Below are 26,835 nucleotides of genomic sequence, written 5' to 3'. Positions count from 1 at the left end.
GTTGGTTGGGCCACTTTGACTTAGGCCTGACCAAGTTGCACAAAACCTTTTGTGCTTTCTCCTTCCAGGCAAAATACTCGGAAGTCAATAGTAACTACAACACATAAATTAATTCCATGTGTTGTCCATACGTGGCTCAGCCCGGATGTGTATTCAGGTGAACAAGTCTGTACGGGGTACTGTAGCCACGTATCATGATTGTCACTAAACGCTCCACCATTTCAGTGCATGATGATATTCCTCCATGTGATGGCTATGATACCATGTCACACAATAATGCATGCTCTGATCATGCTACCACAACCCAAGCTCGTATACAAATGGAACCCCCTTGTGGTAGTATTCCATCATCAGCTTAGGCTTAGTGTCATGTAGCTTTGGCTCACAATCCCCAACAAGCTTGTTCTCTTAAACCAACAGCCAATTATTATACGAAAAACACTCGTGTTGCTTTACCAAACTGTACTTGCGCAAGTACAGTATACAGCCTGAATTCAGTGATTTTCATTCGAAAGTCACTAACTGGCAAGTCCCTCATTCTTCACATTTCCAATGAGACTACTGTACTGTAGGTTCCCGGGACGAAGCATTTTGAAACTTCGCTCAATAAAAGAAGATACACTACCAATATTACTCACTTCTGAACTCTTAATGAGTGAATGTCGGATGTCAAACTCAGGGATGTACACTATGAGGTTTATAGTAGGACTGAAGGGCGAAGGGTGTACAGTAATTTACCGTGTAATACATCGTTTGTGACTCGTGGAAGCTATACAGATGCTATTTTTCACCAATGTCTTTTTCACTGAAATGTAATAATTATCAAAATTTACAATGACAGAAGAATACTGCATTTTCTTGTAGGAAACAATGTTTATGGTTTATTAAGTTACTTTTACTAATTACCCTATAACTATGAAAGAAAGAGGAATTTTGACAAAATATTTCTTATACACATTCTACATTGCCATACGAAGCTCAGTGAATTTTTTCACGAATTTGTGTTTTTCTTCCTATACCCCTATATATTGGCATTCCGGGTGGCCCCCTTAAGTCATTGCTGCAGCTCAACCAATAGTCAAGCCTATGCTCTTATGGGACACTGAATTGTTTATCAAGGCATCAGTTATTCTCTATGTTATAAGGGTATGAAATGTGGATCAAGTCTGATTGTACTCAAAAGACGGACCTGGAGTTATCACTTGGACCACAACCTAATGAAGGTAAGAAAAGCATGTTCTCAGTTTTAAATTATTATATCTCTGTCTTAGACTGGATCTAAAGGATTGGACACAACAACCTTGTCTCTTTATGAGCCAGTTGAACTGCTCTTACATAACCACTTTTGACTTTTGCTCATACCTAAAGTACTGTATATGTACTTATAACTGTCAAGAGTGAATGCCTGTTAACAGAGACCCCCCCCACTTAAGGAAGACTCCCATTTAAATGGCTCAAGTTTGTAGTTGTGTAGGATTCTAACAAAGGTCCCACCAGCCACCTCACAAGTCTTTAACCCTTTTACCCCCAAAGGACGTACTGGTACGTTTCACAAAAGCCATCCCTTTACCCCCATGGATGTACCGGTACGTCCTTGCAAAAAAATGCTATAAAAATTAGTTTTTCATATTTTTTGATAATTTTTTGAGAAAATTCAGGCATTTTACAAGAGAATGAGACCAACCTGACCTCTCTATGACAAAAATTAGGGCTGTTAGAGCAATTTAAAGAAAATATACTACAAAATGTGCTGGGAAAAAAATAACCCCCTGGGGGTTAAGGGTTGGAAATTTCCAAATACCCCGGGGGTAAAAGGGTTAACTAAAATAGAGTGAAGCCTTCCAAGCGGCAGTGCAACAACACTGCCGTGCAGTCCAGTTGTTAAGTAATCAATTATGATGCAACCAGACCTGTTTTCTTTTTTATGATCTGGTTGTAGAAACCAGAACTAGGACTATACCATTTAAATGACTCGTTTGTATAGAGAATGGAAAATGGCTGTCTGCTAAGGAAGGTGATGAATGCAAGAGTTGATAGGAGAAGTACAAGAGGAAGGCCAAGGTTTGGGTGGAGGGGATGGAGTGAAGGAAGCTCTGGGTGATAGGAGGATAGATGTGAGAGAGGCAAGAGGGCATGGTAGAAATAGGTATGAATGGCGAGCGATTGCGACGTAGTTCTGGTAGGCCCTGCTGCTTCCTCCGGTCGCCTTGGATGACCACAGAGGTAGCAGCAGTAGGAGATTCAGCATTATGAAGCTTCATCTGTGGTGGATAACGGGGTAGGGTGGGCTGTGGCACCCTAGCAGTACCAGCTGAACTCGGTTGAGTCCCTCGTCAGGCTGGGAGGAGCGTAGAGAGGAAAGGTCCCCTTTTTTTATTATTTCTTTGATGTCGGCTACCCCCCAAAATTGCGAGAAGTGCCTTGGTATATGTATGTTTGTATAGCTAGGAAAAATAATTTTTTTTTTTGTAATTAATGAATAAAGAATTTTGTGAAAGATTCTGACTGGAGTAGCTGATGAACCACACCGCATTATGATTTGGAACACCTTTTCCTGTTGGCGTTTAGTACTAAGTGGAATTATTTTTTCTTTTATCAGATCAGTGGGGCAACTTGTGACTTACATTGATTTTTACCCTGCATGCATTAGAAGTTGGTCTGTCGATGATGAACACTCTTATCTGCTTTGAACCTCTTCATGGAAGTTCAAAGTCCAGTTGTTAAGAATCCAACATCTACTGGACTACATGGTGTACTAGATGCAAAAAACCTGAGGAATGATGAAGTGCATCAGTTACTGAACCATTGAGAGAAATTCTCAACCACCAATGTAAGGTGTCGTACCAAAAAAGCTGCCGGGCTAACTACACAACGCAAACAAATCTGCAGTATGCAGCAGAAGACCGACTGCCCATCTTATAGTGGCTCCATATCCCAGACAGATGAAACAAGAAGGCAGAGTTTCCATATCAGGGAACACTGCTTGAAATGCAACTCGGCTGATAAATGCAGAGAAAAATTAACATCACTGTGCACCAACACAGGCCAGTCTACCCTTACAAAAGTCATTGAAGCAGCTGAGAGAAAGAGAGACGAAGTACTGTATTGCATCTCTAGATGTTGTCTCATCTAGATTTGTTTGCCTTTGATGGGAAGTACTGCTCATGCTACTCACACATTTCACTACTCGCACTACATTTTTGACAAACATTTGAGCAGCATCTGCCAAGTGTAACACAATGGAGTCAATAGCTTTTGAAAAGGCATTCATGGTTCTTACTTAAAGAGCCTTCCAGTGTGAAACGAGTCGCAATACTGGCAAATGCGCGATCGTGATGCATCAGCCTTCTATAAGAACATGGGTTCTGAATGAAAATTCAGTTACTCATCATGCAACTTAATACACCAGTTTCAGAAGCTCTTTTATAGAAAGCTCTTTCCTACACCATCCAGGTTTAGCCGATTTGCTTTGCTTGAGCAACCTCACTCTTGATGATGCCCGCAGAAAAGCAGCCCAGCTGCAGGCTGAAGTGTTGTGTGACAGGTTCTCACCTGTGGCAGCGGACCAGGTGGTACAGTTAAAAGGTCTTTACATGCCATGTGGGCTGCAGGACTTGTTAGTTAAAGGTTCCAGTTTAGATCGCAAGGTCAGTCATTTGTGTTGTAAACTGGGCTCCATACATAGTGTATTAAATAAAAGGTTTGCCTTTTCCATTCCATATCTGGACTTAGTGGTCTGTCAAAGCTTCAGGTAGTAGGAAACCTCTTTCCCAGCATTCATATGCATAAATAAAAAACTTCTTCGAAGTTCTAATACTCAAAGCTGTTGGGGTAATGGGAAAAGAATAATTTTATGCCATTTTATTGTATGAACAAATACAAGGCACCTATTTTCTACAAATCAACAATATCATTATAATCTCACTTGGTCTTATCCCACCTTAAAGACTTTTTAATTTCTAAACCATATAAATTACTTATTATTTCAACTATCATTCTTAGAAGCAGAATTCTTCAGGTACAATAAAGCAGTTGATAAAACTACTTGTTAAGTAATATACAGTGTGCGAATTCAACTGCCATTTATAAAATTATAAAAAAGTATACAATAAATAACTTTATATTTACATATTCAACAGAAGAGACTAGGAAGACACTTACAAAACTGTCCACTGATAGAATTCGAGAGATTACGAACGACCAAATTCATAGCACAGTAGTCAGTTGTTTTTGTATAAAATCTTTTATCCAAATGTTAATAGTCCTGTTCTGCTATTCAGTGGACTGATTATTATTCTATTTGAGCCTGTACACTAACCTGTGCAGTTTCAAAGTATAAAAGTTGTGGTTTTCACAGATCTCTTTCAAGTCCTGTAAAGTATCCAGTAATTTACACAAACCTTGTGCAGACAAGTATGTACAATGTGAAGCTAAGCCTTTTAAACTAGGAAAACACAGATCATATCAAATACACACTATTCCTTTTCTAATGTGGAAAGATTGAAGATTTTCATATTTCACTTGATTTGTTTGGAAAGGCTTCAAAAACTGAAGTGAACCGAAAAGTTCATGTTTTCCTTGAACACAATCTTGGGGAACAGCTTGAGAAAACCGATCTCATCACAATGTCTGAAAGCACAGTATGGTGCCGCAATTTTCCAAGACCAGCCCTGTAAATCTACGAACACGTGTCTGCAGCAATTTTTTTTTTTTTTTAAATGCTGTACCTAAATGATAACCCTTTTAATAGAGCTAATTCTTTAAATATAAAAAAAGATTATACAGTACTTTCCCTTTCCTGTACCTCCTTTACCTTGCTACACTACAACTTAAATGTAAGAACAGTACAAATGAATATTAAGTGTCTTGTAAAATTCCAGTCCCAAACCTTGTTCATCAGCATTATAAGAACATTAAATAATTTCAAGTACTTTTACTTGAATAATTAAACATACTGTAAGGGTTGGGAATTGTTGGTTTGTGATATTGCAATCGTAAGTGTACAGTACTTGTTTGCGTTTGTAGTGAGAAGGAAAAGAAAAACAAAGCATACTTTTGGTATACGTAAATGCGATTCGCTTACTGAATAAACTTTTCACAATTTAAAGTAAAAACTTTTCATTTTCTCTTAATTCTAGCAAACGAAGCAGCATCTTGCATGAACCGACTATTACTGGATTTGAGCTGTCTGGCGCCAAATGAGAACTCCAAAAATAAACCTACAAATAAGGAAGGCATAAATAAAATGTCATCTTCCCCAAATCAATCCGCATCGCAAGTGACACATATTGGTAATATATCAATTGAATGTTAATTTTGGCTTAGTAGTGTGAAGTAACACTGGCAACATAATGTTGACACAAGGCACTTGGTATCACACAACTTACTAAGAAAAAAAAAATTAAAAGTGATTAAGTCCTTCGTCAGGCAGATGAACGATGATGAGGAAGGCCACCTTTTCTTTCTTTTTTTTAATATGTCAGCTATCTCCCAAAATTGGGGTTAGTGCCATGGTAAATAGATTTTGAAAATCTACAGATACTCAAGAAGATTTAGTTCATTGCCACAGCAAATGTCAAGGGGTTAGTCACATACTGACAAGTGACAAACTAGTTATGCTAATATAGAAATTTGCTTATGTGTTACACAAACTCCCTGGAAGGCAGAGACTGTTGATGAATGACTGGTACATGACTGACTAACGTCCGCTCCCACCTCTCTCACTTTTACCCCACTAATCAAAGTCTTTTCCAGGTTAGCAAGGAAGTTTATACAACAAACTCAAGATACTGTCACCTAGTAGCAGACAGTCTTGCTACATACTAAAGTCAGTCGATGCAAGATGCTATGACATAATTTCTTCAAAAAAAAAGGTATACAATTATTATGTAAATGAAAATTTATGCAAGTGCCCAATTTAAAAAGTAACCATGTAAGAAATTTAGTGCCAACACGAACAATGACGATGAAACAACTAATTCATCTGTACGACAGATTTTTCTTCACATCTGACTTCACTTTGGCCTGTGATTTCCTTCAAAACATTATTTTTATTCAAAATAAATTATAGGTTTTGCAATCCTAGACAGCAAAAAACAAAGTAAACATGTACAGTACACTATACTTAAAACAAGTTAAGAAATAGATTTAGAAAACAAATTGCTTGTAATTTAAGAAAATTCTGCATTTATACTACACTAACGTAGCTTTGAATAATTTCAAGTAAAAAAATAATAAAAGGAAATACTGCATAATGATTTAGAAAGGCTATAAAAAATAATTCATTTGAATATTTCACTTTTTTTCAAACCCATTCTTACTTTCTACCATTGAACACGTGGACGATTCTCTTTTCTCAACGAACAGTGCCATTGTTTGTGGGTTGCCTCCATCATTAATAGTTGTACACAACAATTCACTTGTGTATGGGAAAAAAACCTGCACATTTCTACCATCATTAGAAGGTAATATAAATAGTCACCAAGTGCACACTAAATAAATCTTGACATGGATATGTACATATGCAAAAAGATGAATGACAATGAGTAAACTACGCAATGACATTTGAAACTTGTACTAAAAAATTATGATTATTAAGGCTGCTGCTGCCGCGTTATGTTGGCCGTGACGTCTTCCGTCGAGATGTGTAGCGGATCTCCGCTCTGGTCTGGGATGGTGATGAGCATCTTTTCTCCTGCATCGGAGGAGTTGCTGCTGTCCGAGGAGTGTGGGGTGTTGGGATGGTTCTGAAAGGAATCAAATACTCCTGTATTAACAAATTTGCTAAATCAATTGAGAACTTGAAACCATGACAGAAGATGAAATGGTAATTACACAAACATTCTAAAACTGTAAAGCAAAATTTTCATTAAAACTTATTTTCATAATTCAAAGAAAAGTTGAACAAACAAATAAAGAATAAAAGAAACCATCTATAACTTACCCCCAAAGCCTCCTCAGTGAAACAAATCATAGCTTTGTTTACATTTTGTAAAATATCCCCATTACTCACCAGGCCCTTTTGCTTATTGTGAGTCTTGACATGCTTTGAAAGATGGTCTGATCGCATAAACCGCTTTTGGCAGTCTGGGCAATGGAACCTTTTCTCTCCGGTATGAGTCCTTTTGTGGCGCTGCAATAAAAGACGGTAGACTTTGTTGTCAATTTAATAAAAAACAAATGATAGACTTTCTCAATTAAAAAGCCTTTACACTAATGTGAAACAACTTGACAAATTCCCTAGAAAAACAGGTTATTTAGACGTGGCATACTGCCATAAACATAAAGCTACCAATGTATATGAAATAAAATGATTTGTAGGTTCAAATAGCCACTTATAAATTAAGGGGAAAAAAATAATAGACTTTTTCAATCAAAAGGCTTCTACATAAAATATGAAATGTAACAACTGCTCTGGAAAACCAGGTTATTTAAACTTGGAAGGCCTTGGAATAAACATAAAACTAGATTTAAATTAAATAAAATTATATGTGGACTTAAGCTAACATTACATGTTGACAGCAAATTACTGTGGTTCCATCCAGCAAGACCTCTCTTGCACGGATTAATCTTGCCACAAAGGGCTGGCTTTTAAATTTCATTTCTAAGTTATATACATTCTTGTAATACAATAATTGGATTAATAAAAAGTGTTTACCTATTCATGGGAAATTGAGGTTCTATTACCTTTAGCCAGAATATGAATAAATTATTGAAATTATTATTTAGCATCAGGAGGCTACATAAAAATATTCTGATCCTGATCAATAATAAACAATAAAATTCACTATTTAAATCATAGTAATGTACTAAATTACCAATATACTTTTACTCGACTTCTTGGCCAAAATACCTTAATGTACTGTTTTCTCGTCATCATTCAATTTTTACGAATCATGCTAATGACCTAACGCCACGAAAACTGCAAAATGACCCAAATGAGAGTAATAATCAGAGATATCGACATACCTGCAGCTCATCAGATCTCGTAAATCTCTTGTTGCAAAAGAGCCACGAGCAGGCGAAGGGCCGATCGCCGGAGTGCCACCGAAGATGTGCCCTCAAGTGCGAAGTCTTGCCATACATCTTGTTACAGCCGGGAATGTGGCAAATATGCACTTTCTTCTTGTTCTCCCCACCTCTGTCGCCCTCTTTACAATTCGGACACGTGCATGCGACTCGACGCAGCCTGCTCTTGCCGCTGTTGTTGATGGGCGAGTCCTCTGGCTGTTGCACTACCTGAGGCTGAGTGACTTGGCCTGCTGTGGAGACCACCCACTTAGAATCTTCACACTGTATACCACTAGCACCTGAAGGAAGTTGGAAATACAAGTGCTGTAAGGTATCTGCTCTGAAAGTTTGTTTATACACTTTTGAAGCCCTTGGGCGTACTGTAGAGCATCCTGCTTTTCCAACTAAGGTTGTAGCTTGGCTATTAATAATCATAATAAATGCCCTACTCCCTTTTAATATTATTACTAACTAAACTACAACCCTAGTTGGAAAAGCAGGATGCTATAAGTCCAAGGGCTCCAACAGGGTAAAATAGCCCAGTGAGGAAAGGAAATAAAGAAATAAACTACAAAAGTAATGAACTATTAAAATAACATATTTTAAGAACAGTATCAACATTAAAATAAACCTTTCATAAACAACCTATAAAAAGAGGCATTTGTCAGCCTGCTCAACATAAAAATATTGGCAGCAAGTTTGAACTTACGTTCCACCCATTCAACTACATGGTTAATAAACAGAATGATGAAGCTAAAGAATAAATGCAATACAGTACAGTAAACTTCAACATACAAATTTTTTTTTTGAAGCACAGTACATCATTTTTGATACAACCTAGCAGATAAATGGTGCTTAAAATGTATTGGTTAGTGATGCTATAACTACACAAGGACCACATACAATAAATGTTGAGATGGAGTCTACATAAGAAGGATTTGAGGAGGGAATATACATATATTTAACAAACATTTAAAAGATATTTTGTATGTCACTGGTTTTCAACTATGGTTTTATATGATGTGTGTATACAAATATAGTAATTCAGGTGTCTAATCTTTATTAATATTATTACGTAGTTAACCAGACCATTGAGTCAAAACATCCAAATTACATGGTCCTAGCCCAAGAGGGTTTTGTTTCAAATAATAAAAATTTAAATATTCAATCAATTACATTTTTTTCATAAATATAACAAATTTATTTATTTCCAAAGATATACAATCATTGTTGGTTGAAGTTTGGAAATTTTTATTAAATAGGTTATCACAAATAGAACTTGTAATTACAACAATAAAGAGAAGGCAGAAAAACTAAATAGGACACATTTTAAGAAGCAATGAGTTACTGAAGGACATACAGAGGGTAGATTTGAAGGACGAAGACCCAGAGGAAGGATAAAGAAGTTGATGCTAGATGACCTGAAGGGAGGGAGAAGGTATCCAGAGCTAAAAGAGGTGGCCATGAATTGAGAATTATGGAGGACGAGAGAACCACGAAAGGACTTTCCTTAGGCCAGAACATTATACTGTAGTGGCAACTATACTATAGTTGTATAGTAGTCCATCCATATACCAAGGCACTTCCCCCAATTTTAGGGGGTAGCCGACATCAACAAGAAACAAAACAAAAAAGGGGACCTCTACTCTCTACGTTCCTCCAGCCTAACCAGGGACTCAGCCGAGTTCAGCTGGTACTGCTAGGGTGCCACAGCCCAACCTCCCACATTTTCCACCACAGATGAAGCTTCATACTGCTGAGTCCCCTACTGCTGCTACCTCCGCGGTCATCTAAGGCACCGGAGGAAGCAGCAGGGCCTATCGGAACTGTATAGTAGTGAAATAACTTAATAACTTACTAATAAGTTGAGCACCTCCAGGTAAGATTTGAGTGGGAATGGCTGTTGTGGGCTGAGAAGTGCTTGTAGTAACAGCTCCTAAGTTTGAGACGGAGATTGGCTGAGCTGTTCCTGATAATGTTTGTGTGAGATTTTGCAGAGAAGATGGAGACAGCACTTGAACCTGTAAATGTAAGTTGTAATTTTAAAAGAACGGTACATTCAAGTGTTCTATTTCAGCATATTCACATAAGCATTTATGAAAGAATAACTATATTTTTGGGGGTTAATTATATTGCGTATGCTGTAGTGCAATACTATACATGTTGATATAATGGCGAAAAAACAAGTAAAAATATTTCAATATGATAAAGATTGGAATTTCAAGGATGGTTACAGGCTCAAATAAACTAACAGATACAAGTTGATTACAAGATAGTGTCAATCAATTAATTCATCATCATCTCCTCCTACTCCTATTGACGCAAAGGGCCTCGGTTAGATTTTGACAGTCGTATCTATCTTGAGCTTTTAATACAATACTTCTCCACTCATCATCTCCTACTTCGCGCTTTGTAGTCCTCAGCCATGTAGGCACTCTTCTAGTGCTTTGTGAAGCTCTGCTGAACGCTTGGTGGACTAATCTTTCTTGGGGAGTGCGAAGAGCATGCCCAACCCATCTCCATCTACCCCTCATCATGATCTAATTCACATATGGCACTTGAGTAATCTCTTATAATTTTTTTTGAATCCTGTCCTGCCATTTAACTCCCAATATTATTCTGAGTACTTTGTTCTCAAATCTACTAAATCTATTGGAGATTGCTTCATAGTCATACCATAACTCATGTCCATACAGTAACACTGATCTCACTAAACTGACATATAGTCTGATTTTTATATGTAATTTCAGGAGATTTGATTTCTAAATTTTAATTAACCTGGCCACTGTCTGATTGTTTTTTTTTTTATCAATCTTTCACTAAACTCCAATTCTAAAGACCCTGTATTAGAGATCATAGTTCCTAAATACTTAAATGATTCTACCTCATTAATCCTTTCTCTATCCAATGATATTTCATCTTTCATTGCATACTCCATTCTCATCATCTCTGCCTGTCTTCTATTTATCTTCAGCCCAACCTCGTGTGATATTTCATGCATTCTGGTAAGCAAGCATTGCAAATCCTGCGGTGTTCTACTAACAAGGACAGCATCATCAGCATACTCTAGGTCTGCTAAATTCCTATCACCTGTACCAACCGTGTGTCACGCAATTGTATATAATTCCTTTTGTATATATTATGCTTGTATCTTCGCTCTTCCCTCGCACTAAAACGAACATGAAAATTCATGTCTGCTGTTTCCTCTGTAACATTGTCATTTCCTCGAACATGTATTTTCCTGTTGCCTTGAGGTTTTGTATATAAAGGAGAGTGTTCTTTAATAACTCAACTCAGTTGATTGCATCCTGCCTTTGAGTTCACAACCTTCTCCCTCCCTCGTCACACACCAATCCAGTCCAATCCTTCTCCACCATCTTTGACTGTTCTACGCATTACAAAATCCATGAGAAGGATAAACAACATCGGTGACAACACATTCCCTTGGAGTACTTCACTGTTCACTGGAAATTCATTTGATAAGTCCATTGGCATTAACTTTGCACTTGCCATGCTCATGAACAGACAATCAAATTTACATATTTAAGAGGAATTCCATAATAATGCAGGATTCTCCACAAAATACAGCTATGACAAAAGGCTGTGTGAAAAAATAAACGGGCAGTAGACACATAATAGTACTAAAACTTGCAATCCTCATCAACTATAACCTTCTTGGCTCAATAATTTTGGTGTATTATATCTGAAGCTTTACTCCAAAGGCCTGAACCCACAGCTTCATGTATCTAATAAAAAACTAATGGATATCTTGGACTAATATTTTATATATTGTAATGAACACAATGTTCTAGTATTTTGCCACTTCTTACTGAAGCTTTAAAGACTTTACAGAAGCAATAGACTATTTATTGGTACAGTAGAGTACTGTATTAAAATCTTGCAAAAACTATGGTAGAGTACTGAATAAAAATCTTACACAAATGTGCTTCTTTAGCACAAAGTATTGAAATCTATAAAGCAGAGAATAATAATCTGAAAGTGCAATAAATCATTAGAATAAATCTATATATCATCATACAATAATTAAAAGACTCCCCAAAGAATGATACTCATTCAGAATGTTAAAAGCTTTTAAATTACACCAGGACAGGAAGCAACCGCTTCATTAAACTGATTCAAAGACACAAATGTAAAAAGGCTGAGAAATCCAATGTTCTGAAATCTAAAAAATGAAAAAAATAAAAAATAAACCTTTAACTTCTCAGACTTACTTCAATAAGCAACCATGAATGAGTTGCACTGTAACTTTTATGCCTATACTGTATACTCCGGTCGGATGACCTACAGGCCAGCTTTATTATTATTATCATCATTACTATTACAAGCTAAGCTACATCCCTTGTTGGAAAAGCAGGATGCTATAAGCCCAAGGGCTCCAACAGGGAAAAGTAACCCCATGAGGAAAGAAAATGAGGAAATAAACAACACAACAAGTAATGAACTATTAAAATATTTTAAGAACAGTAACAACATTAAAACAGATCTATCTTATATAATCTATAAAAGGAGACTTATGTCAGCCAGTTTCAACATAAAATCATTCCCTGCAAGTTTGAACTTTTGAAGTTCCACAAGTTCAACTACCTGATTAGGAAGATCATTCCACAACTTGGTCATAGCTGGAATGAAACTTCTAGAATACTGTGTAGCATTGAGCCCCATGATGGAAAAGGCATAATTATTAGAATTAACTGCATACCTAGTATCACGAACCGGATGGTACTGTCCACGAAAATCTTAATGCAAAAGAATGGCCAGAATTATGAAAAGTCTTAACCCTTTTACCCCCAGGCTATTTGGAAATTTCCAACCCTTAACCCCCAAGGGGTTATTTTTTCCCTAGCACATTTTGCAGTATATTGTTTTTCAAATTGCTCTAACAGCCCTAATTTTTGTCATAGAGAGGTCAGGTTGGTCTCATTCTCTTGGAAAATGCCTGAATTTTCTCAAAAAATTATCAAAAATATGAAAAAAATAATTTTTATAGCATTTTTTTGCAAGGACGTACCGGTACGTCCATGGGGGTAAAGGGATGAGTTTTGTGAAACGTACCAGTACGTCCTTTGGGGGTAAAAGGGTTAAAATATCTATTGACGAAGAGCCAGAAATGCAGCGTTTGAAGGAACCTCAACGGTCAATGTCCTCACCTGACCAAGACCAGGGATGTGCTGGAAAACGGGCTGCACCACCTGTATCTGGGGGATCTGCTGAGTCGCCAGCGCTGCCGTGGGACCCGCTGTTGCCCGCAACTGCGACGTCTGGCTTACTGGCACCACTGTAACACCTGCTCCCACCGATCCCGGCAACTGGAAAATGAAATTTGAATTTTGAGAATGTGAAAATACACATAAATTTATAGCGATGTTCATAATAGAGCAAAATACTTATTGAAATGATACTATTGTACATATTGAGTAAAGAAAATATAAGCATACATAACCCTAACTAAAATCTTGATAAATGAATTGGCAAACTACAGGAAAGGACTCATTATAATTCAGATTTTTACGGGATTTAATGAATAATATTGATACTAAAATGTTGCTTTGAATGAGAACGCTTAGTAAATACAATTATCATTATTTTCATAATGTAGATATGGTCAATCCTATGGACATTTTTTTTCCAATTACAATAGTGTTCTTTTATAAATAAAGTTAAAATCTATAAAGCATAGTATATGGTTTAGACAGCCCGCATAACCTAACTTATAACTTTGTTAAGAATTAGTGTTTTCCAGTAAATACTATTATAGAAAATAATCATAAAAATCAAATATCCAATCATTTGTCAGATATTTCCATGAGAAAATTTGCAATACATAGCCTAATTTCAACTGACAAACTGTTCAGAAAATAGTGGATAGTTTTAGTTATAAGTATAATATAAAAAACTGCTTATTTATTTACTGTATTCTTTGACTAAACCACAATTAATTCATTCAGGTAGCAATTTGACTTTTCCCAACTAATAAGGTGAATTTATCTTTGTTGCAATGATAGGATCTACTGTGATCTTAATTCTTATTTAAAATAATCAAATTCTACATTAAAACCAATTGCTTTAGCCACACTGAGATAAAAAAAGCTTATCTAATGTAAGAAAAATTCAAATAAAATAGAACATAAAACAAAGTCAGAAACCAAAAAATGTCCTACCTGGGCAGATACAGTGATGCCTTGCGGTAACAGCTGAGAAGTACAAGCATTTGAAACAGTCATATTTGTCCCTTGGGAAGGGTTTGAAGTTGTGATAGTGCCTCCAGCTGCGGATGCCTAACAAGTATGGATGTCATGATTGAAACTTAAAAAAAAGGTACCAAAATGGGGATGCTTTTTTCTTAAAGGAATAGTGGAAGGCATTGGCCAAAAGGATTCATCACGGATTGCAACAACTCGGAACAAAATGAAACTTTTGCTTTCCTGTAGGATTTGAGGGTTATGATTTTATTTTTCTGGGCTCCGACCCGTGTCGCCCAGTGAAATGCTCCTCTAGCACACCATTTCTAAGGTATATAACTGCTATAATTGCGTGCTAATATAGGAGAGCACGCAATTATAGCAGTTATATACCTTAGAAATGGTGTGCTAGAGGAGCATTTCACTGGGCAACACGGGTCTCTCGCCCAGAAATAGATTTTTCCTTTGTCAAAATCCCTTTTCTATGTTAGTATCTGTGAATGTTTTTTTACTCTTCAAGGCAACGTAATTAAAGAAATATTTATAAGGCTATGAAAATAGAAATGAAGATGGAATTACATTTTAAGAAAAATTATACACATAATTAGCCAAGCAAGAACATACAATATCTTGTTAATTCATACAAAATTACCTTTAATTTCAACACCTTTCATCTAGATCATGAAATCAAAACAAAATACTACCACAATGTGTGGAACTTCTAAACCCATTTGTTAGAAGAATATTGTAAAAAAAGACACATTAAGGCTTTTAAACTAGTAGGAGGACAAGATGAATTACACAGAGTAACAAGAGGACTAAAAATTGTCCAATTGAATCTAAAAAAAAAAAAAACTAAGAGTTACCAGATATGAAATGAATCCTGAGTTATTGCAACCTTGTTTTAAAAAATGAGTGTAGCACAAGCAAAAACATGTTTGAAACTAAAACTACTCATAACATTATTTTTCACCATGTGGGGTTAAAATATCTAGGAGAAAAAATAGCAAAAAAATTTCTGTTAGAAGTAAAATTCATGCTGTGAAATATACTCTTGATTTTATGTAAGTAGATCATTTTAGAATGTGATATGAAGTTATTTTTTCATGAAGATTTCCTTGTATAGTATATAAAATTCTTTTAAAAGCTTTAATGATCATGCACAGTTAAAAACTAAATTATAAGTTGGCCAGTACAAATTTAATTGTAATTATAAAATAACTTCTTTGTCATACTGTTTAGATATTAACATTGAAAAGCTTATACATATATGTTGTATAAAATATTTTCAAAATATCCACACCACAAAGAAAAAAAAAATTCATAACAAATCGTAAACTACTAACGATACATTGTCAGATCATTCTCACGTTTGAAAAATGATTTATTAAAAGTGTTAAATTTTTCCATTTAGGCTCGTCATAGAGGGGATACACTTAGGGGTAGAACTGAGGTTTTATATAACATGATATCCTTATTATTATTACTATTATCCAAGCTAAAACCCTACTTGGAAAAGTAGGATGGTAAATGCCAAAGGGCTTTAACAAGGAAAGTAGCCCAAAGCAGAAAGGAAATGGAAATTAATGAATAGAAATTATAATAAAAATGGAAAAATTACAATACAGTTGAAATTGATGCCTATATAAAACTATGAAAGAAGACATGTCGGAATTATGACAAATCTTCTGAAAAATTATCAAAGAACAAATTGCAGCTAGTAAACATTTTGTCAATAAAGTGAATTGAATATTATGATAATTTTTTAAATGAGTTTACGAAGATCATTCCTCACCTACTCTTGTTTGATGTGGATTTTGTTTTACCACTGTGGTATACAGTAGTGTCTAAACTCGGGAACCGAAAAGTGTATGTTAATCAAATATTAATGAGCCTGATGAATGTGGCCACTTTGTCGATGAAGCTTTCCATCGACATATTTTGTTTACTCTGTTTTAAAATACTTTAAGATATGTTTTAGTGAAAGGGAAGTCAAAGCTTCAAGTTGCTAGGAATATATAAAAATGCCAAACTTCAATCCTCAAAATTAAATTATAATAAAATATGATAAAGTATAAAAAATCTGAGGAGAATCCACAATCTCAGTTTTACTTCAATCTAGTTGATTTGACAATAGAAAGTCTTAGTAGTTTAGGACAAGTAAAAAAAATGGGTGTTTGTATTTATAAGAAAACAATTAAAGACAAGCTATAAAACTTATAAAAAATACCAAAATTCAAAACATGCAAAGGCCTGAATTACAAGAGCAGAGGAGTATTTGGTATAAAACGGTACTTGTGGTCTCCATGTGACTTTTATCATGAAATCAAAATGTAACTTTGCCTACCTGCTGATTGGCTTGCTGGACTTGAGGCTTTTCTTCTGGCGTGGACGTGGTGGTTGTCGACGCCTGCACCTGTGCTACGGATGGGGATGACACCGTGCTCGTTGCCCAAGTTGAGGTCGTTACCGGTTGGGAGGAAGAGAGCTGGGTCATGGCGCCGGCAGACGCTAGGGACATCAGACCGGTGGTGCCACTCCAGAGCATTTGAACTTGTTGGACTTGCCCATTTGGTAATAAAATTTGTGCTATTTGGGGCTGAGCTTGTACTTGCTGTTTGTGGAGTAAAAATTCAAGATAACTGAATACAGTAATAAGAAACATTTACATCAACACATGAACATCATACACTATTATGTATCAATGTTACTATACACTTCAGTACTGTCAATTACAGTAATTGAAAATCAAAAGTAACTGTGCATTGTGATTCTTTAGAGCTTACAAAAAAATCTCGGTGCTACACTCACCTGGTCTTTTCAAATTAAATTCATGAAATACAACTATTCTGAGTAACTAAGTTTTTCAAAATAAAATGGTCAAGGTGCAGTCACACTGCCATATAAACAGACTGAGCAACAAGACATATCATAACATGAATAGTCAACAAGATACAATAACCAGAACCGTTCTACAGATTCCTGGTACAGTGTCCCCCAACAAAGATTTCAAGAGAACACCAACCAAGAGGGAAAAGATCTACATTTCCTCACCTGGGCAAGTTGCGGCATTACTTGGATTGTCTGCCCGTTAGCCTGCATGACATTTGGAATGACTGGTATCTGCACGGGAAAGGGTATAGTCTGCATGATGGTTTGTCCCCCTGCCGTCGAGATGGGTATCTGTACAGGTATGGTTGCCTGGGGTACGCCTGCCACCCCCGACTGCATTACTTGCGTTGCTACCTGCCCCACCTGCGCGGTTGCAGTGGGGGTGCCCTGACCTGCACCGGCTCCGCCTCCCGCTGTACCGGGCCGTACCCCACTGACGGTTATTGGCTACAGGGGGAAAAGATGATTTAATCAAATTAAATCTGCAGGGTATGTGAAAAACCCACATTTTATTAAACAATCTTGATAATGGTTAATAATCCTATAAATGTGACCTACAAGAACCAGATTGCTACAATCCTTTGACGTACCACTACACTGCAGTACAATAAAATCTACTCGTATAAGAACTATAATAATGCTTTATTTTATTTTCAAATATGATAACGAACATAAATTGTACCAGAAAAGTAACCCTGGAATTACTGTATTAACCCTTTTACCCCCAGGCTCTTTGGAAATTTCCAACCCTTAACCCCCAGCGGGTTATTTTTTTCCCAGCACATTTTGCAGTATATATTTTTTAAATTGCTCTAACAGCCTTAATTTTTGTCATAGAGAGGTTAGGTTGGTCTCATTCTCTTGGAAAATGCCTGAATTTTTTCAAAAAATTATCAAAAATATGAAAAAAAAATTTTTAATAGCATTTTTTTGCAAGGACGTACCAGTACGTCCATGGGGGTAAAGGGATGGGTTTTGTGAAACGTACCAGTACGTCCTTTGGGGGTAAAAGGGTTATTACACTGCATTTACAGTATTGTGTTATTGTATACCAGTGAATATACAGTACAGAGTACAGGTATTGAAAACTAGTTTGCAAGTGCAGTACTGTTTATCTACTCTAAATATTTCTAGTCTATCTTCAGATTGTTTTGTGAAAGTGAGATTCTTACTAAAGCTGCATGATTATTATTATTTGTGTCTAAGCTACAACCCTAGTTGGAAAAGATGGAAGCCCAAGGGCTTCAACATGGAAAATAGCCCAGTAAGAAAAGGAAATATAGAAGTTTACCCAAGTGTACCCTCAAGCAAGAGAACTCTAACCTAACACAGTGGAAGACCATGGTACAGAGGCTATGGCACTACCCAAGACTAGAGAACAAAGGTTTGATTTTGGGGTGACCTCCTGGAAGAGCTGCTTACCATAGCAAAAGTCTCCCTCCTACCCATACTAAGTGGAAAGTAGCCACAGAATAATTAAAATACAGTAGTTAACCCTTTTACCCCCAGGGTATTTGGAAATTTCCAACCCTTAACCCCCAAGGGGTTATTTTTTCCCCAGCACATTTTGCTGTATATATTTTTTAAATTGCTCTAACAGCCTTAATTTTTGTCATAGAGAGGTCAGGTTGGTCTCATTCTCTTGGAAAGTGCCTGAATTTTCTCAAAAAATTATCAAAAAATATGCCAAAAAAATTTTAAATAGCATTTTTTTGCAAGGATGTACCGGTACGTCCATGGGGGTAAAGGGGTGAGTTTTGTGAAACATACCAGTACGTCCTTTGGGGGTAAAAGGGTTAATCACTTGAGTCGAGAATTTTTTGGTTACCTCAAGTGTTGTCAGGTGTATGAGAGGGAGTGGAGAATATGTATAGAACAGGCCAGACTATAAGTATCACAATAAAGGCGGTGTTCTGAAACTTACGGTGACGACTTGACCGACACCCTGGACATTTTGCAAAAGGTTCTGAGTTCGGATGAGCTGGCCGGTGGGTGTAAACAGCGCCTGGTTGCCAGCGATTTGGATCTGCTGGGTGGCGGGAGCATGTTGAACCGACGCTGGAATGTAGATTGCCTCTTGTCCGTCGATTGTCACTGTCTGCATTTGGGTTTGGGGCATAACAGAGTATGTCTGCCCATTGGCAGTGATGATCTGAGCACCCTGGGCCTCTCTCGGCTGGAACATATACTTGAAAATTATAACATGAAAGAAATAGTATGAAAGAAATTAGGAACTAAAACATATACTCTAATATATGTAGTATCTATATGCTCAAAATTATTAATCAAATTAAATCTTATACCTCATGAACAATAAATTATATACTCATAATTATTGCAACATAATATTTCAGTTTCAGATTATTTTTCAAATGACTTCTTAGAAATACTATACAAACTATAATTGCAGCTATATAATCATGCATCCTGTTTAGTCAATTGACATTAAGCTGGTTTTTATTAAAAATAGGAAATATAAAAAGTAAACTTCCAATATTCTTCCCAATGATAATGTGAAAACTTATCAAAATAACATTAAAAACTTTGTATAGGGAATGATATAAACTTTCTCATGAGGTTTTTTTTGGGGGGGCAGGGGGGGGGGGGGTGTTTATTGAAGGAGTAATTAAAGACGTAACATTTTGTAGGGTTAAACAGTGACAACTTTAGCTGAGTGTACCTGTGTATTCTAACAATATAAGGTTTCCCACTAGGGTATACAGTGTATTGGGTTTCTAGGGGGTTTCATGAAGGGTTGATTTAAAGACTTAACATTAGCTACGAGTGTACCTACATATTTTTCCAAAAACTTTTAAAGTGTCTTATTAAGCAATTCATCACTTCACTCCAACAGGATCTAGATAAGAAAACACATTTAAAATCATCAATACCTCAAACGTTTCCTTGTGTTTGATGTCCTCGTCCATATTGGAAGTTTTCTACGACAACCTAGATGTCTCGTAATAGTCCCCTGACCGGAACGTTCACGCGAACTTTCTCGTCGGACGTATCGCTTGACGTTGCACAACTAAAACTGAAAGAAGAATAAAATTGTAGCATACATAAGACAGAGGGAGAAAGAAACTACTAAATTTATAATAATATTTAATTAAAGACAATGACCTCATATGGTTAATTTGATAACGTTTGAAGACTAACTTCATATGATCAACTTAATTTCTTTTAAAGACAATAACTTCATAAGGTCAACTAAATTATAAAGACTAACTTCACAAGGTCAAATTAATTATATATAACTTCATAAGGTCAACCTAATTCTAAAGACTAACTTCATAAGGTTATCTTAATTCTAAAGACTAACTTCATAAGGTTACCTTAATTCTAAAGACTAACTCCATAAAGTCAACTTCATTATAGACTAACTTCATATGGTCAACTTAAATCTAAAGACTAACTTCACAAGGTCAACCTAATCATAAGAACTTCACAAGGTCAACTTAACTATAAAGACTAACTTCAAGTCAACTTTATTATAAAGACTAAACTTCATAAGGTCAACTTGATTATAAAGATTAACTTCGTAACGTCAACTTAATTCTAAAGACTAACTTCATAAGGTCAAACTAATTTTAAACACAATAACTTTATAAGATCAGCCTAATTTCTTTAAAAGATATCCTCATAAGGTCAACTTCAAGTCAACTTTATTATAAAGACTAAACTTCATATGGTCAACTTAATTAGAAAGACTAACTTCATAAGGTCAAATTAATTATAAAGACTAATTTCATAAGGTCAACCTAATTATAAAGACTAATTTCATAAGGTCAACCTAATTCTAAAGACTAACTTCATAAGATCAACCTAATTTCTATAAAAGATAACTTCATAAGATCAACCTAATTTCTATAAAAGATAACTTCATAAGGTCAACTTAATTCTAAAGAATAACTTCATAGGGTCAACCTAATTCTAAAGACTAACTTCGGAAGGTCAACCTGATTTCTTTAAAAGACAATACTTAAGACCAAACTCGAACTTTAAAAAAAAAAAAAAAAACCTATCTGAATTCAAGAATATAGAAATAAAAAACTTGGCTAAATACTATAATAAGAATTGTGGATCTCAGCCTTAAGTCAGGTAGCATGTGGCAACACACAAAGGTTATCTATAAAAAAACGTGCAGAGAGATGTTACGCTTTTAAAGGGAACAGTTTTTATGCACAGTTTCTTCACAGGTTTTTTTTTTTTTTTCAGGGGAGGAGACAAAAAGGATTATTATTATTATTATTATTATTATTATTATTATTATTAGCTAAGCTACAACCCTAGCTGGAAAAGCAGGATGCTATAAGCTGCCCAAAAACTCCAACAGGGAAAATACCCCAGTGAGGAAATGAAATAAGGAAATAATTAAACTACAAGAGAAGTAATTAACAATTAAAATATTCTATGAACATTAACAACATTAAAACAAATCTCTCTTGATAAAAAACAAGAGGAAGAGAAATTAAATAGAATTGTGCACCCCGAGTGTACCCTCAAGCATGAGAACTCTACCCCAAGACAATGGAAGGCCATGGAACAGAGACTATGGCACTACCTAAGACTAGAAAACAATGGTTTGATTTTGGTGTGTTCTTTTCCTAGAAGAGCAGCTTACCACAGCTAGAGAGTCCCTTCTACCCTTACCAGGAGGAAAGTAGCCACTGAACAATTACATTGCAGTAGTTAACCCTTGTGTGAAGAAGAATTGTTTGGTAATCTCAGTGTTGTTAGGTGTTAGAGGACAGAGGAGAATGTGGAATGAAGAGGCCGACAATTTGGTGTATGTATAAGGAAAGGGGGAAACGAGCCGTAACCAGAGAGAAGGATAAATTAATGTACTAATGTCAGCCAGTTAAATAATAATAATAATCTTTATTTCAACAAAAACCATATACACAGTTACAATAAGGGTACAGTGATCTTACACTTTGGACATCGGTAAAAGATGAGATATGCAATAATTAGCAGGTTGACCATCGAGTTCTAAGGTCTGGGTAATAAAATCACAATAGAATTAACACTTAATAATGACGATAACATACATATCAGCAAACAAAAAGAGAGGGAGAAAAAAATAGCGATGACAATGATAATTATTTTGGAACACAAATTGCTTGAATAATGAAAGAACACTGGGGGACTCTAGCGGTGGTACCTCAACGGGTGGCATAGTCCTTTATTAAAACTTTGTTTGCTTGTGGTTTAGTGATCCAAGGTTGTTACTCTCTTATCCCAAGAACCTCTGAAACTCACATAAAGGGGACAGTTATATATTCACCATTCGTTCGTTCGTTTAAGAACGCCTTGTCTTATTGCAAGGACACGGGCTATTGCGTTGACAGCCCGTACGTCCGTTGCTCCCGTTATAGCGAGAAAATAAAAAATAAAATAAAAACAAGACAAGCTAATCTAACATCGAAATGATGCGGTCAGATAAGTCTATCAGAACAAATCTCAAACATTTAAAGATTCTCTAAAAAAACGTTTAGAGTTTAAAGCGTTTTTTATTTTCTAAACGTTCTAATTAACCGGAAATTAGGTAAAATCACTCTACTGCAAAATATCATTGGTGACGACTCTCTCCTCTCTCTCTCTCTCCTCTCTCTCTCTCTCTCTCTCTCTCTCTCTCTCTCTCTCTCCTCTCTCTCTCCTCCTCAGTTTAAAATCAATTTCTCTTTAGAAATATCTAAAAATAGTCTGTAATTACAACTGGCAAAATTAGAACAATGTGTGTATTTGTTTTAAACGACGCAGGAAATGTAAACATTATTTTATAAGCAGACGAAAATCTCCCACCTTCACCAAAACTCAGACATGAATATAGACATGCCTGGGTCTTTGTTGTAGATCGTGTAAACACGATTCACTTCATAAACGTATTTTGTTTACAATTTCCACAAACACTTTTTGCCAGTTTGACTTCTAATCCTGATTTAATTGGGATTAATCAAATAATATTCTTAATTTGATTATAACTAAACGTCTTCTTCACATTTTTTCACTGTGTGCGTGATACATCATATCACATTGAGGCATTTATTCCATTACTATTATTATTATTTAAGCTACAACCCTACTTGGAAAAAGCAGGATGCTATAAGCCCCAAAGGTCCAGCAGGCAAAAATAGCCCAGTGAGAAAAGGAAACAAGGAAAAAGAACAGTAATATTAAAATATATAATTCCTATATAAACTATACAAACTTTAACAAAACCAGAGGAAGAGAAATTAGATAGAATAATGTGCCCGAGTGTACCCTCAAGCAAGGTTAGGAATGAAATTATAAGAGAGATTACTCGAGTGTTGTATATGGATGATACCAAGGTGAGGGGTAGATGGAGATGGTTTTGGCATACACTTTGCACTTCCCAAGAGATGTTCAGTTCACCAAACTTTCAACGGGGTTTCCACAAGGCACTAGAAGACTTGGAAGTCACAGACCTACATGGCTGAGGACTATAAAGCGCGATGTAGATGATGAATGGCGAAGTATTGATTTAAAAGCTCAAGATAGAGACGGCTGGCGAAATATAACCGGGGCCCTTTGCGTCAATATGCGTAGGAGATAATTATGATGAACGTCTAATAAATAAATCTATTTGAAAAATATAAGAACCGTTATAATTATTATCATTACTTGCTACGCAACAACCCTAGTTGGAAAAGCAGGATGCTATAAGCCCGATGGCTCCACAGAGAAAATAGCCCAGTGAGGAAAGGAAATAAAGTATAGTCTATGAGAATTAATGAATAACAAAAATATATACCTCAAGATCATTAACAACGTTAAAATACATCTGTCATACGTTAAAAACGAAGAGAGGATAGTGTGATTGAGTGTACCCTCAAGCAAGAGAACTCTAACCTAAGACAGTGGAATGATGCAGATGCTATGGCACTACCCAAGACTAAAGAACAATGGTTTGATTTGGAGTGTCCCTCCAAGAAGAGCTGCTTACCGTAGACCAAGAGTTTATTCTACCTTTACCAAGTGGAAAATGGCCACAGAACAGTTTCTTGGGCGAAGAAAAAAAAAAACAATTACTTTTCTCTTGGGTCAGCATATATAAGAAAAATGAAATACATTGAAAAGAAAATAAAAACACTCGGCATAAACAAAAGATTGTTTACGTGACCCCAAAAAGGATTCCATGACCTTTCTTGACACGTTGGAGCTTCGAAGGTACATATCGTGGCCTTGCTGAATTACTCGAGTTATTAATCATTATTATCTCCATCTTTCACTTTCAATAAATATCTTTCAAAATAGGCAATTGGTTTAGGAAAAAAAAATATGTACAATAAATTACTGTACAAAATTGACTCGAGTACTTATGTTTTCTTATGTAACTACAGGAGAGAGAGAGAGAGAGGAGAGAGAGAGAGAGAGAGAGAGAGAGAGAGAGAGAGAGAGAGAGAGAGAGAGAAGGAGAGAGAGAGAGAATATTAACACGTTACCAAAAATTATATCTATGTATGTATACATACACACACACACACACACACACATATATATATATATATATATATATATATATATATATATATATATATACATACACACACACTATATGATCCTAACAGTTTTAATTCATGCATCAGAAACTTGGAGCTTTACTAAAGCCTTTGAACGCAAGCTAGTTAAAACTCATTGAGCTATGGAAAGAATAATGGGAATAACAATAAGAGACAGAAAAAAATAAAGAAAATCTAAGTAGATGGTATTCTAACGTACAAAAAAGATGACGTGGGCAGGACAAATAATGAGAATGGATATTAATAATAACAAAATGGGTCCCTAGAAATTGCAAACGAAGCATGGGAAGGAAGAGAAGACAACGGATTGACGAACAAAGAAAGTTTGTAATATAATTTAAACGAGACACGATTCAGCAACGAACATAAGATCTTTAGGATGAATGACTAGACACGAGAACCTGACAATTCAGCAGTGTGTGGGAGGGATCACTCACTGCCTACAGCGCATTGCCAGAGGCTCACTGATTGCAGTTGTATGCATGATAAATATCCAAGGACATTTTTACATGGAATTATATTCCACAGCTCTCTCTCTCTCTCTCTCTCTCACTCTCTCTCTCTCTCTCTCTCTCTCTCTCCTCTCGTCAGGATGCCTGAAATTTTAAATCTCTCTCTCTCTCTCTCTCTCTCCTCCTCTCTCTCTCTCTCTCTCTCTCTCTCTCTCAAGGAAACAATTCAAGATTATAAATAAGTTTAAATAATAGTCATCATTTGATAGGAATCCACTAAAATTAACTTTGCACTTACTATGCTCAAGAACAGACTTAAAATAAAATTTATATATGGATTTTTTTATGCATAAAACAGTTGAGGATGGCGGAGAAGGATTGGACTGGATTGGTAACAGAAATTAGCTGACCTAGAGTATGCTGATGCTGTTGTTCTTGTTAGCAGAACACCACGAGGTTTGCAATGCTTGCACATCAGAATGCATGAAATGAGGTTGGGCTCAAGATAAACAGAAGAAAGACAAGAGAAGAGATGATGAGAACGGAATATGCAATGGAAGATAAAATATTGGAGGGAGAAAGGATTAATGAGGTAGAATCATTTAAATATTTTGGAACTATGAATTCTAATACAGAATCTTTAGAATTTGAGTTTAATGAAAGATTGAAAAAAGCAAATCAGACAGTGGCCAGGTTAAGGAAAATTTTTTAAATACAATCGCCTGAAAATAAATATAAATATCAGACTACATATATCAGTTTAGTGAGATCTGTATTACTGTATGGGCATGAGTCGAGGTATGACAATGACACTATATCCAACAGATCTTTTAGATTTGAGAACGAAGCCCTCACAAGAATATTGGGAGTTAAATGGCAGGACAGGATTAGAAATTAACCTATAAGAGAGATTACTCGAGTGTCATATGTGGATGAGATCATGGTGAGGGGTAGATGGAGATGGTTTGGGCACGCTCTTCGAACTCCCTAGGAGGGATTAGTTCACCAAACTTTCAACTGGGCTCTATAAGGCACTAGAAGAGTTAGAAGACCCGGGCCTACATGGCTGAGGAATATGAAGAGTAAAGCGGATGATGAGTGGAGAAGTATTGATTTAATAGCTCAAAATAAGAGACGTCTGGCGAAACCTAACTGAGGCCCTTTACGTCAATAGGCGCAGATGATGATGATGACGATAAAGGTATTCGGGATAAGTTCATTTATCAATAAAAAAAAAGGACGAATTTGTTTTAATGTGGAACACACATTTAGACGATAGTAAACCAGGAGAGAGAGAGAGAGAGAGAGAGAGAGAGAGAGAGAGAGAGAGAGAGAGGAGAGAGAGAGAGAGAGGAGAGAGAATGTACGTAATCCGTGATAAGATAAACAATACTAAAACTAATGAAGGAGAGAGAGAGAGAGAGAGAGAGAGAGAGAGAGAGAGAGAGAGAGAGGAGAGAGAGAGAGAGAGAGAGACTAAAACTTCCCGTGTCCAAACACTACAGCTTTAGCAAAATGACCTAAAACAGATCCTTAATTTTTTGTATTTTTTTGTAACCTGACCTTTGAAATCATTGAAAATAATCCTAATAAAATATGACATTTTATTTATTTGCTATAATGAATAATAAAAAAAAAGTTTTATTGGGAATTCTATCGAGAGTAGCGTTAATTTCCTTTGTTCTTCGATGAAAGCAAGGGACATTCAAGGAATCAAGGTCGATTTCATTCGACGCG

At 36.0% G+C, this 26,835-nt stretch overlaps 1 protein-coding gene and 1 long non-coding RNA gene across 5 annotated transcripts; one reads left to right on the top strand and one right to left on the bottom strand.

The window, feature by feature from the left end:
• Positions 1–5,149: 5,149 nt before the first annotated feature.
• Positions 5,150–6,465, top strand: LOC137622334 (uncharacterized). Its single transcript, XR_011040430.1, has 3 exons — positions 5,150–5,291; positions 5,755–5,873; positions 6,367–6,465. It is a non-coding gene; the product is annotated as an uncharacterized lncRNA (long non-coding RNA).
• On the bottom strand, positions 5,493–20,161 carry LOC137622333 (transcription factor Sp9-like). 4 transcript variants are annotated; one of them, XM_068352912.1, is made up of 10 exons: positions 19,994–20,161; positions 19,027–19,290; positions 17,265–17,549; positions 16,558–16,824; positions 14,190–14,306; positions 13,179–13,337; positions 9,869–10,031; positions 7,969–8,309; positions 6,944–7,132; positions 5,493–6,746 (listed from the first exon to the last, which is right to left on the bottom strand). In XM_068352912.1, exons 1-10 carry the CDS (start codon positions 20,027–20,029, stop codon positions 6,594–6,596), a joined length of 1,974 nt encoding a protein of 657 aa, XP_068209013.1. In that variant the 5' UTR covers positions 20,030–20,161; the 3' UTR covers positions 5,493–6,593. The 4 variants fall into 4 exon arrangements, with proteins under 4 accessions (XP_068209013.1, XP_068209015.1, XP_068209016.1 ...); XM_068352914.1 differs by having other exon boundaries at positions 7,013–7,132; XM_068352915.1 differs by having other exon boundaries at positions 14,190–14,222.
• Positions 20,162–26,835: the final 6,674 nt, after the last annotated feature.

The sequence above is a fragment of the Palaemon carinicauda genome, chromosome 29, assembly GCF_036898095.1.
Source record: "Palaemon carinicauda isolate YSFRI2023 chromosome 29, ASM3689809v2, whole genome shotgun sequence".
Taxonomy (NCBI): domain Eukaryota; kingdom Metazoa; phylum Arthropoda; class Malacostraca; order Decapoda; family Palaemonidae; genus Palaemon; species Palaemon carinicauda.
Note: the sequence above shows the minus strand (reverse complement) of the source record. Positions and strands in the feature narration are given on the sequence as shown.